The sequence below is a fragment of the Solea senegalensis genome, linkage group LG19 (assembly GCF_019176455.1).
Source record: "Solea senegalensis isolate Sse05_10M linkage group LG19, IFAPA_SoseM_1, whole genome shotgun sequence".
NCBI classification, from domain to species: domain Eukaryota; kingdom Metazoa; phylum Chordata; class Actinopteri; order Pleuronectiformes; family Soleidae; genus Solea; species Solea senegalensis.
The window spans coordinates 9,899,102-9,911,424 of record NC_058038.1 but is presented as its reverse complement, the minus strand read 5'-3'; the positions used below and the strand labels follow the sequence as shown (position 1 = coordinate 9,911,424).

General features: G+C 38.6%; 1 protein-coding gene across 1 annotated transcript; it reads left to right on the top strand.

The window, feature by feature from the left end:
• The first annotated feature begins 896 nt into the window (after nucleotides 1–896).
• stard3 (StAR-related lipid transfer (START) domain containing 3) lies at nucleotides 897–12,036 on the top strand. Its single transcript, XM_044051499.1, has 15 exons — nucleotides 897–978; nucleotides 3,755–3,993; nucleotides 4,076–4,156; nucleotides 6,131–6,208; nucleotides 6,334–6,387; nucleotides 6,622–6,739; nucleotides 6,824–6,925; nucleotides 7,042–7,097; nucleotides 7,214–7,306; nucleotides 8,491–8,553; nucleotides 10,563–10,658; nucleotides 10,739–10,818; nucleotides 10,895–10,999; nucleotides 11,097–11,190; nucleotides 11,848–12,036. The coding sequence occupies exons 2-15, from the start codon at nucleotides 3,781–3,783 to the stop codon at nucleotides 11,980–11,982; spliced, it is 1,368 nt and encodes a 455-aa protein (XP_043907434.1). The 5' UTR covers nucleotides 897–978; nucleotides 3,755–3,780; the 3' UTR covers nucleotides 11,983–12,036.
• Nucleotides 12,037–12,323: the final 287 nt, after the last annotated feature.

The following is a 12,323-nucleotide window of genomic DNA, read 5'->3' as shown; positions in this document are numbered from 1 at the left end:
TGTTTGACAGAGCGGTGGTCCTATGATCTTTGGCGTGTATGGCGTGAGATCATTTGTTGAAAAACTGCGGCTTTGAAAAAACGACTTGTCTCGATTTGTTTGTTCGTGATTTGGTAAGTTTTAATCGAGAACATTTGCTCTTCAACTCTTCAATTTTGTCTACTTTGAAAACTTTGAGTGTCCTCACCGGGTGTTTTAGGTTTGAGGTTGTCGTACCTGTACCTATGATCGTGAGGTCACTGCCCTCAAGTGGTCATAGTGTGTAACTACACCTCTGTCAACCGTTCGTTGAAGGTTTCTGACACATGATGTTACAGTAATAAAGTCATTATTTTTGTTTTGTAATAAAAACTCACATTTGATTTAGTTGTACAGTATGGCCAGCAGAGGGCAGCATGTATCTGTGTTTAATTTTGCAAAAAATACTCGATTAATCGATCATAAATCGTTTTTTCATTATTAAAACAAGTTTTCATATTTTTCAGCTTCTTAAATGTAAATATTTTCTGGTTCATTTGCTCCGTATAACAAAGAAATCAAATTAAAACTGAGTCATTTGTGTTTGTGGACAAAACGAGACATTTGAGAACATCATCATTTCCAAGTTTGAGAAATATTTTTCAAAATGTTCCATTTCTTGGATGAAACCATTATTCATTACTAAGCATGACTCCTAAAGGAAACACAATCACAATTTAAACTTGAGACATTATTACATTCAATGATTAATTTTATTAAATTAAAAGGACTCTGAAATTTGGAAAGTTTTACTTGATATTTAATCTTTTATTTTGTCTTTCTTCCCAAACGGACAGAGGTGTAGTTACAAACTGTGGCCACTGGAGGGCATGACGACCATCTTGATGACGAGGGACAGGGACTTATCTTGCTACAATTGTTCCTCTTTGTTGTAAGGTTAGATCCGGAAGACTCGCTCAGCGATGACATGAATGTGTTGATGATGATTCCGTGAATCAAGTGAGTTCAATAATCTCTGGAATTTGGTTATTTTTTTAATGACGTACATTTAATATTATAGTACGTGTGCTAACTCTAACATCTTGTTTCTTGGCGATGTGACTTCACAGCTCACGTTAAATATGATGTCTTTGTGTGGTGTTTTCACAGTGTAACGTAGCACTTAGCAAAGTGAAACTTGCTCACAGCCGGTGAAAAGCTAACTTGAGGTAGCCAACAACTCCTGCTTTTTACTCTTAAGTCTCCTCTGCGGTTGTTTTCGTGTTTAGCAGCGACTATTGTGATTGTTTATTGTCCGTTGTGTGTGTGTATTTGTGAATTTTGGTAAATTAGCCTGCTAGCCGCAGCACGAGCACCGAGTCACATAGTTGTTTTTGTTCACAAGTGAGAGTGAGAGGGTTATTAGGGTCAGAAACCTTTGAATTAACGGAGATTTTATTAATTTGAAAGATCCGCCCAGGAAAATTGCGACACATTTATCATAGACATGACTCATGAAACCGTATGACATTTATAAACACATAAGCGGGAAACAAATTAAATATACAACAGAAATACAGTTCTCCTGTATATAAATACTGTATATTGTAGAGATAAATATAAATCTGGTGCAATCCAAAAATCCTATATGTCGCGTGCTTCACTATGCACAGACTACAACAAATCTAAATAAATGTACATTTTTGGGAGAACAATATTTGTTACACAGTTGGAGAATTATGTCTTTAAAACGAGTTTAAAAGTGGTATCATCAATAACAAAAATGCATAATAACTCTTTCACTTCCTTATCTCTCACTCAATCTTGGTCTAATCTCACTATACCAGTGTGTGTGAAGTATATGTGAAGAAGAGGATGATGATGACAGAGCAAATGATCTTATCAGGAATAAATCTGCATCCTGGGAAAAGTCCGTAGCTGACTTTGCTTGGCCTATTTGCACCACTGTGTTTTAAACGATGCTGATAATGGTGTTAACATCAAGAGACAAAACTGCATGATGATGAATTTTTGCATTGCTGCGGGAATTCTTTGGGCTCCAAAAAATACCAGGTTGTACCATTTGTTAATCATTATCATAATCGGTGAGAGAGACAGACAGACATTGACTTTTAGTACTGAGAGATTACACTATCACGTCACTTGATTGATTACACTTGGTCAAAAACACAGGAACAATTAAACCCAAACACATGCACATGAATGAGAGATGTCAAATACTATCACACAATAAAAAAAGCATATTGGCTGCATTTGCACAGAAAACAAATAAAATACAGAACAATAAAAAAAGTAAAATAAACTAAAACTGTTTGTCAGGATTGAGCCTCATCTAATATAACATTAAATTTTTTACAACAAAAAGAAAGACAGCTTGTGGTTCTGTGTGCAGAAATGATCTCCTTTTATTAGATGAGTATCTTATAACCACAGCTGTCTCGGTAATGAAGCAGCAAAAACAGAACACACATTTTTGCTTATGAAACGGATCATGTGCAGTTTTGGATTAAACTTAAACTTAGTGAAGTGGCCTGTGGTGAGGTGTGGAAGTCATGAGACTGTAAACAGAGCAACCCTTAAGAAAATGTTTTATTTTCTGTATTTAGTCACCTGCTCTTATCTGTGTCTAACTTTGGAAACTCTCACTCACAGCATTGACCCTGACCAGGTGTGAGCAGTGCAAGTTCATCAAAATAGCCAAACACTTGTGTAGTGCAGAGCAGTTGTGTTGATGACTGAAAACGGAATATTCAGTGGTATTTTTCGTTGAACATTCTCAACTTCATCATATGAGAGCTGGTGGAAGTAATGCAGGGTTTACTGCGTGTTGAGCTATAAGAAGAGCAGCTAACGAGACACATTCAAACACCCTGGTAAATTTCATCACTCCTGTGGGATCCTATGATGCATTCAAGACTCCCCAAAAATGTCATCATGTCTGTAAACAGAGATGAAATCCACTAACGACTGTAAGTTAGGGCTCGGTCAAAATATCGATTTGCTGATGTATAGTCATCCTTCCTCATGCAATGCGATAATCAATACGCCAGGGCATATATCGATATTTTAATAATTAACAAATTAAGGCGCTCTAAAGTGAACGGTCCCTGCCAGTTTCACTCGCCGGGTGTCACTACCTAATGTCACCTTTTGGCGGTGCTGCTCAAATGAATGAGGTTGGAAATTACCTGGCTGAAGAAGAAGGAGTTGACAGCAGGATAATGGTGCACTTTGTTCTCTATGTTGTGAATAAATGGGGAAATCCTGCGCTTCTTCAACTTTGTACAGAAGTTTTGTTTTCTTCTATATGATTGTCAATATATTTATCATCAAAGGATCGTGGTATCGTGATATTATTGGTATCATGGACAATGTATCGTATCGTGAGGTACTTGCTGCTGCTGCTACCTTGTGATAATAGATTACAAAATAGGAAGACATTGGAGTAGAAAGATTTGTTCATATAAATGCAATCGTAGGAAAAAAAAGTATATTTTATTATATTATTAATATAGTATGAGTAGTTGGAGTAACTGATCGTCATTGTGATTGTTTTTACAACTTTTTTTGTGTTGATGCATTTACTCTTAGTCATTTTAAAAGCACATGTCAAATATTCTGTTCCCATTAGCAAGAAAATAGCCCAGACATTTATTCAGATACTTGACTTTTTACTTTATTGAAAAGTAACAGTACTAACAGGCATTATTTTAGGTTAACTCTGTAAATGTAAACAACATAAACCCACAAGCTTTATTTACCTCCTTTGTTGCAGGAGGTGTTTCCTGTCTCACCGCAGGAATGCATGTTGGAGACTATGGGGAGCTTGGGGGCAGCCTCCCCGCCATCGCCTCCCTGAACGCTTCCTACTCTACATCAATGTCCCTCCCTTCCCCGTACCTGTTTGTACCACCTGCAGAGCGCAAGGTCATCTCCGACGTCCGGCGCACCTTCTGTCTCTTTGTGACGTTTGACCTGCTCTTCATTTCCCTTCTTTGGATTATTGAGCTGAACGTAAGTGATGATTAGTTCTTACATTTGGTCAGACGCACAATGGCAAAGACTCGGTTTGACCCTGTTTCCTTTTGTTCTCCAGCAAATCTCCAGCAACATCTGGGTCAATTTAGAAAATGAAGTTGTGAACTATGACTTCAGATCTTCCTTTTTCGACATCTTTGTAAGTCTGTGTACATTTAATTTCCTTAGTTAGAATGTATTTGTTTCACCCTTCAGTGGCTGACAGTATCCCAGTATATACCAGATTCATTTTTCATCGCTATCTCCTCCTACAGTTTTCAGCTGGTTTCAATAAGTTGTACATCAAAACATTTGGCTCATTCTGTAGAATTTAAATGTTGTTTGTTTATTTATTTATTTATTTATTTATTTATTTGACCTTCATTTAACCAGGTAAGTCAGTTGGGAACCAATTCTCATTTACAGTGATGACCTGGCCAAAGAGGCAGCATAGAAACGAGGCAGACAGACAATAACAAGGAATACATAAACAACAAAACAATATTAAACCATTCCAACAATTACATGTATGAAGTGAAAAAGGATAAATGTTAAATGCAGGTTCAACAGTTGCTCACCGTTGCCCTCCCTAAATTCTAAATTATTTTCCTTTTCTGTAACTTTTATTAAATTTGAGAGGATGATCCTTACGTAGAGCACAAAGTGGTAGAAGAATTAGTGAATGATGCGCTCACATCAAAGGCATCAGAACAATTGTATATATGTTGTATACAGAGTATACTAAAGTGAAGAAATACACAGACGCGTAATGCCGCCCTCCACAGTTCAAAGTTCTTTGTCACTCTTATCTTAAACCTGCCTGGATGTGAGGTTTCCTTTGATCCTTCATCTTGTGTTTGAGTCAAAAGCACTATATTAAGTGGCCCCCCACATGTACGATAACAAATCATACTTGTATGATAATTTCACCAACTACGCGATGAACCATCAATCATTTCACAATAGGCCAAATGTGCGATAATTTGGTGCCTCACAGACCTTGTTTGTGATCTGAGAGCAACTAAACAATCGCACCAGCAATCGATCACCGCATCACCACTTTGGAGCAACAGTTGCCGGTTAGTTTTACTTCAGCTAACAGTTAGCATTTTGAGTTTGAGTTATGCAGTTAGTTATGCACTGAAATTATTCTGCAGTATGGTTAGCATTATTTTCTTTGTGCTCTTCTTTATGTTTGCAGTAGGTGTTAATCGCCTTAATGTATATGCTTTGGGAGTTGAATACTGATTTTGTAGATCGTTTGGCTTTTATTTTGAAGGGTAAGTTCGGAGGTGGTTGCTGTGTGAAGCAATGAAGCGTTGCCTTTGATTTAAGTGATGAAAGCTCTTTGTTAATAGTTTTTGCAATCAAATCTAGTATTCTGGCACTTTTGAAAGTTGCTTTTGGGTGTGTACGAAAATATTTGTCAAAATACGATAAATTTAAATTTGCAGTATGATAATTCTCTATTTACCCCCTGGCAACACTCTAACAAATCTCATTATCACATCAGCTAGACATCATATGGATGAAATCTTTTCACTGTGAGTGCCAGGAAGCTTTGCTGAATGTCCATATTTCAATTTTCTGAAAACTTTAGAACTGTCTTGAGCCTGGCAGTCAATGGGCAGTTTGGTCAATAGTCTCACAGGCCATTTACCAGAGTTTATGAAATGTGACAAAATCTGTCTTTTGAACTATTCTATTTACTCATGTTGTAAAGTATTTTCCCGTAGACGTCCATTCAAATTGACTTCCTTTGGCAACCAGTGGAGTCGCTTTTTGTTATATTTTCATTTCCTGGTTGGCTTCAGAAGGGACCTGGTTTTCTGTTTACAGGTTATGATCATAACTGTTTTCACAGCACTGGGCTTCATATCGTAATCATAATCACACTATGCTCTGTAACATGTAAATAGAAATATGAAAAGAAGGTTCTGTTATGAAAAATCCAAATTGAAATGTCTTGTTCAGAACAAGGTCAATAGTGTGATTATTGGTGTCCATATGAACGTTAGAATCAGCTGAATGAGCTGTTTGGTCACATGACGCCTGCCTTTTGACACCAGAGGGGAAAATCCTTCATAAATCAACATGTCTGCAAAGTCAACATCTTCCCTCTTCTGCTTCTTAGCTCCTTGCCGTGTTTCGTTTCCTGTGTCTGCAAGTGGGTTATGCAGCTTTTCGTTTGAAGCACTGGTGGGTCATTGCAGTAAGTGAACTTATTCTCACACTTGAGACGCACACATCCTCACCCACATTGAAGAAGTGTCAAATCTCACCGTGTCACTGCTGAGCGTGCATGAAAGCGTGTTTCGTTGCTTCCTTCCTCCACAGATTACCACTTTAGTGACGAGTGTCTTCCTCGTCGTAAAAGTCATCAGATCAAATGTGAGTGTAAATCTTTAACTTTTGTGTGTGTTTGTGTATGTGTGTATAGACGGCTCATTGTAACCACTTCGACTTTCTCACTTCTCCTTAATGTCAGTAATGATTTACTTTAACTGACATTGAAACATTTTTATGGCTCAGAGAACTATTTCACATTCAATAAAAAATGAAGAAGTGTGAGATGAAGCTGCCACTCCTGTGTACTGAAGTGTTTTACTTTCTGTCTCCTCACAGCTTCTATCCCAGAATGCCTTTGGTTATGTTATACCCATAACCTCTTTTGTGGTGGCCTGGCTGGAGACCTGGTTTCTTGACTTTAAGGTGCTCACGCAGGAGGCAGATGATGAAAGAGGTGGGGGGAAAAAAATGCTGCAGGTGTTTGAACACAACAAGAAAAATGAGTTTTTAACTCAAACTTTTGTTTGTTAAACTCCAGCCTACCTAGCAGCAGTGAACGCAGCCTGTGAACGTGCCCCCATGATATATCCCCGAGCTGTTTCTGATGGACAGTTCTACTCTCCGCCTGAATCTGTAGCAGGTGATGTGCGCTTATAGATGAGTAATTGTCACTTTCACCTCGATTCACGATTCCTACGATTTTTTTCCCCCATTGGAGCTGATAAATTAGTGTTTACTCTGGACTTGTGTCCTCAGACTCAGAAGAGGATCTGGATGAGGAGGGTCTCGGCCGTAGAGCAGTCACTGCTCAGGTACCTGCATCCCTTTGACAAATCTTTACACCTTGCTCAGTCTTACTTGTTTTTTTTATCCACCTAACGATGACTGTTTGTTTGATTCTGTGTTTTTTCCATCCGTCTCCTCTCAGGAGAAGGAATATGTCAGACAAGGTCATGAGGCCATGTCTGTGCTAGAACAGATCCTAACCCAAGAGGACACCTGGAAATTTGAAAAAAACAATGTGAGTGTTTTAGGGCTGCCGCAATTAATTGACATTCAAATTTCATTAGTTGGTGTTTTTCTTAGTAAGTAAAACAAGCTCTCTGGTTTTTCAGAATCTTACATGTGAAGATTTTCTATTTTCTTTTCTCTATATAACAAATTAGCCGTTTTCTGACATTGTATGGACCATGCAACTGATAGATAAATTGAGAAAGTAATGGACAGGTTGGATTGATTATGAAAATAATTGTTAGTTTCCTCCCTAGTGTATATGACTTTTTTTTGCTCCATTATATTTATTGTCTTTCGAATTTGAGCACAATTTATAACTAGGAGAACAAAGTAAGGCTATCATGCATAATTATGTACTTGGACCATGTGCAAAGGCATCTGTAAAGAAGATTCTACAAGTCTTTAGAGCCGTGCGATTTCCAGAGCCAGGACTCCTCCTCACTGTATTAACATGTGATCTGTTGATGGATGTCAGTGTTTGTGTTTTTTGTTTTTTTTAAACGCTCTCAGGTTGGTAAAGATTGTAGCACTCGCTCTCCTGCGGGTATCAGTCGGACTAGTTCTCCTGCTCTGGTGTCCAAATAATTGTTCAGTTGTTTTATTGACTGACTGTGGTCATTAAAAGTATCACACAAACACCACAAATTCCTTTTAAGGGGAAACACTGAGATTCAAACATAAATTAAGACTCACCCTCTCCAACTGTTTTTGCTCATAGGTTTTAGTGTCAGTGGTAAGTAAGTAAATAAGTAAATATCTTTACACGTAAACCAAAGTCTCTCTTATCCTGAACCCACATTTGGGCTCCAGTTTGATCATCAGGGATCGTATGAACCAAGAATCTGCCCAAATTAAAATTTGATTCTTCCAGGCTGGATCAAACATCTTGTTGCATGAAAGGAACAGCGGTTCAAAGACAAAATGTACAAGTATTTAGTTATAGAATACTTTGTTCACTGTGTTGGGATTCATTAAGTTACTTGAACAACACTGAACTCAAAAGTCAAACCTGAAGTGGCTGCAACTTTGAAAAACATTTCTAGCCACACCACATGGTTACAGTACACTATAATGATGGAAGTTCCTCTGAATGTGGAATTTCAAGAAAAGCAAAAATATGGTCCAAAAAGTAAAGGCTCTGCTGAAATGAAAACAAAAGAATATTACTAACACTTCCTCGTTTCATGCTAGGACATGGGAGACTCTGTGTACACCCTGGAGATTCCCTTCCATGGAAAGACTTTCATTCTTAAGGTATGTCGCAGCACTTTCTGTGTTCACTGTGAATGCGTCTTATAAAAGTGTCAAAACGACCGTGTGGGATGTGGAGCTCCAAAATGTTTGTCTCTTTTTTCCAGTTTCTTTAGTCTTTTTTTGTGTCAGCGATTGTTTTGAAGTGGAGCTGTATGAAAATGTGTGTTTTTAAGTTCTTAATATTTAGTCAAGTCAACTTTCTATTAAATTTCTAGAGCACATTTAAAAACAACCAGGGTTTACCAAAGTGCTAAAAGCCATAACAACAATAGACATAAAACATAAAAACAATAGAAAAAAAACAAAAAAGTGAGAGTAGAATTGTAAAATAATAAAATAGTCAAAATCTAGGTCGAAGTGTGTGTCAAAAGTGATTTAAAATGTTCACTGATGGGGCAGATTTAATTTTTGCATGGGTAAAATCTTTCCATGTTTTTGGGGCAGCTACAGAAAAGGCTCAATCCCCCTGGGGCTTTTAGTCAGGTTTTAGGCACATCTAAAAGCAACCTGTTATTTGACCTGAGAGCTCCGGGTGAAGTCAGTGAAGGGAGCACAACACAGGTCTGATGTGGCCTCTCTTGTTTATTTAAGTTATTGAATATACTGAACCACACTGATACTTAGTCTAGTCGAGTAGATCAGTACAGTGCTTTCACATTTTCTTCCCACACCACACCATAACTGAATTGAGCATGTGATGGACATGGTCAGTATGTAATGACTGCATATATTGACCACCAGAGGGCATAGTGGTAAGATAATTGTGACTAAGTGGTTTTAAATTACAGTTACAAAGAAGCTAAATTGTACGTCTGAATGAACAAAGCCATAAACCTGTCTGACACATTACTGCTATTTGGCCTGTGTGTGTGCGTGTGTGTGTGTGTTTTGCATTTCAATGATGCACCAGTTTGACCTAACGACCTACGTCAACAAGCCTCAACAATGAAATTTTTATTTAATTGTAAGTTTATTTTCACTTGTGAAAATATAGAAACATTTACTGCCGCAGATGCTACCGCAGCAGTGTGTAGTTACTCACTGATTATTAAAGTTTCCCTGCAGAATGTATTTGAAGTATATGAATCGTCTTTTTTTCTTTTTTTTTTACTCAAATGCACCCTGTGTGTCCTTGAAGGCAAATCAACACATTAAGTGCACTTCTCTGCTCAGCAAACATTTGCACAGCCCATTTTTGACAGTTTCACAGTTAGAAAAACAGGAACCCACATATTAAATCAGTTCCTCACCACGAGTGGAGATGAAAATCTCCCCAGGGGTTCGTTTATTTTCATAATTGGAGTGTACTTTTTTATGACTTTTTTTGGTGGATTTGATCGAACGAAATGTGACTTGTGTTGTTTATGCATTCATTTGGAGCAGCAGTTGTTGCAAGACGTGGCTTGCGCAAATAAGAAAATTGTCTAAGAATCACTTAGCCAGTGATTTCTGGGCTTTTTTAAATAATTGGAAAGAAAGGAAAACATTCTGGTTTTCAGTTTTTTGATTCATTCAATTTCAGAAAATTGAAAAAAAATTCTCTGTGTTTCCTGAACCTCAGTGACGACTTACTCAAATGTCTTGATTAGTGTAGAAATCAAAGATGCTCCGCCCTCTGTCAAAGGACAGCAAATATACCTGAATATAATCATATTTTTGTAACAAGCTGTGATCAGATAACTTGTCTCTACTTAAGGAAAAAATGTTGTAGCCCTAAGTTGTTTTCTTTTTGCCAGTACATTAATTGTAAACACACATGAGAAGTGAATTGGCCGTGACCGACTAAACCCTCCTGCTGACCTTCTCCTTCTCCTTCTTGGGAGGTAAACAAAGAAAAGACTGTGTCAGAAAAGCAGAAGTAGCTGTTTTGTCTCTGGACACGGACATGCCACAGATTGATCGCGCACATACTGTACATTTTTCGGCGTGTATCCTGTGATTTCTCACACTACTCTGACCACATTTTCTGAAATGACACTGACTGCCGTGTATGCATTGGTTTCGTTCAGGCTTTTATGCAGTGTCCCGCTGAGCTTGTGTATCAGGAGGTGATTCTGCAGCCAGAGAAGATGGTCCAGTGGAACAAAACAGTCTCTGCCTGCCAGGTGATAACATCTACCTGTTTCTTTTTTTGTGTGTGTTTTAGTTTTATCTTTTTCTCACTGAGCTTTTTCCTTCTCATCAGATCCTTCAAAGGGTCGACGACAACACTCAAGTGTCATATGACGTCTCTGCCGGAGCAGCAGGAGGAGTTGTGTCTGCGAGGTACGTCAGCACAGCACGCAGCATAAGTGGCTCTCTCTGTTTGTTGTATTTTTTATTTTTTTTATCTTTCTTGTAGGGACTTTGTTAATGTTCGACGGGTGGAGCGCAAGCGAGACTGCTACCTGTCTGCCGGCATGGCGACCGAACATGACGCCAAACCTCCGACCGGTCGCTTCGTCAGGTCGGAACACGATGTTGCAGTAAAAAAGAAAAAAGAATAAATAAGAACATTGTACAGTTTCAGTTTATTTAACATGTACTTCTGTCGTCGGCCTCAGGGGAGAGAATGGTCCAGGAGGATTTGTGGTCCTCAAGTCCAGCAGTAACCCGTCAGTCTGCACCTTCATCTGGGTCCTCAACACAGACTTGAAGGTGAAAACATGCACACCGAAATTACTGAAGCATTTTTTTTTATGTTTAGGACAAGAGGGGCTAGTTTTTCAGTTTTGGAATGGATACAATTTAAATTTTCTGTTTTAAACTCTGGATATACTGAAGCAGAAAAAACGGACCATTAAAACTGTAGTGCCTAAAGTTGCAATATAAACAAGTAATGTAAAGAACCATTGTCAAATGAGTTCACACATAGCTGATTAAAACGATCAGGTCCACATGACGTGTCATTCCCACACTGCACACAGGAAGTGATTCATTTTGTCCAGACAGATGGAGGCAACAACACTCTTCACTGAAAACTAGGTTTGCCAAGTGGCTAAAAATTCCTGATCAATGTCCAGAAACTTCACATGAGATTTCAAACTTTATTTTGGGAATTTAACAGAATAAATGCTTCTAGCTCTCGAATGCTGCTTCACTGATGGTGTATGCACACAAATGTACCCTCAGTAAGTGAGTGAGGACACAACATTCACATGATGGTGCATTGTTTCTCTTCACAGAGATTTAACTGGGGCGGAAAACGGAATCAACAGAGTCACCAAAACCTAAGCACTGTAGCTTTAAATGTGTCCGTACTAGGATCTATTAAATACAATGAAGAGTTAAGACCATCTTTTCTTGTCTCATCAGGGTCGTCTGCCTCGCTACCTCATCCACCAGAGTTTGGCTGCCACCATGTTTGAATTCATGTCCCATTTACGCCAACGTATTGCCGACCTGCGGCCTTCTCTCCGCTCCCACCACCATCACCACCACCACCCTTAAAGCCGGAGAGACATCTAAGCTGGTTGGGAAGTATCACTGCTGTTTTTTTTTTATAAAGATGGAGAATGGGCGTGGCAGCGGAGCTGAAAGGATGTGCCATAAAAAGTGGAAAGACTGTAGTGCAAAGCGTAGGAGACATGTGAGACGGGTGACCACACTTTCACCACATTTCAGTCACACGAGGAGTAGTTTGGTCTTCAAAGACTTTTTTCTCTTTTCTTTTTTTTAAAGAGTGATCAAATAATTTTTCATGGAACTGTTTATTATTTCACCGTGTGAGCCACTGTATGTTGAGGTCAGTTTTCTGAAGGCGTCTCGTAGCAGGGGAGGACTGTCCTCCC

Coding starts and splice junctions, on each gene's coding strand:
- stard3 (XM_044051499.1), top strand. CDS start 3,781: ATGCATGTTGGAGACTATGGGGAGCTTGGGGGCAGCCTCCCCGCCATC. Junction 6,209..6,333: donor AGCACTGGTGGGTCATTGCA/GTAAGTGAACTT, acceptor CTTCCTCCACAG/ATTACCACTTTAGTGACGAG. Junction 6,388..6,621: donor TAAAAGTCATCAGATCAAAT/GTGAGTGTAAAT, acceptor GTCTCCTCACAG/CTTCTATCCCAGAATGCCTT.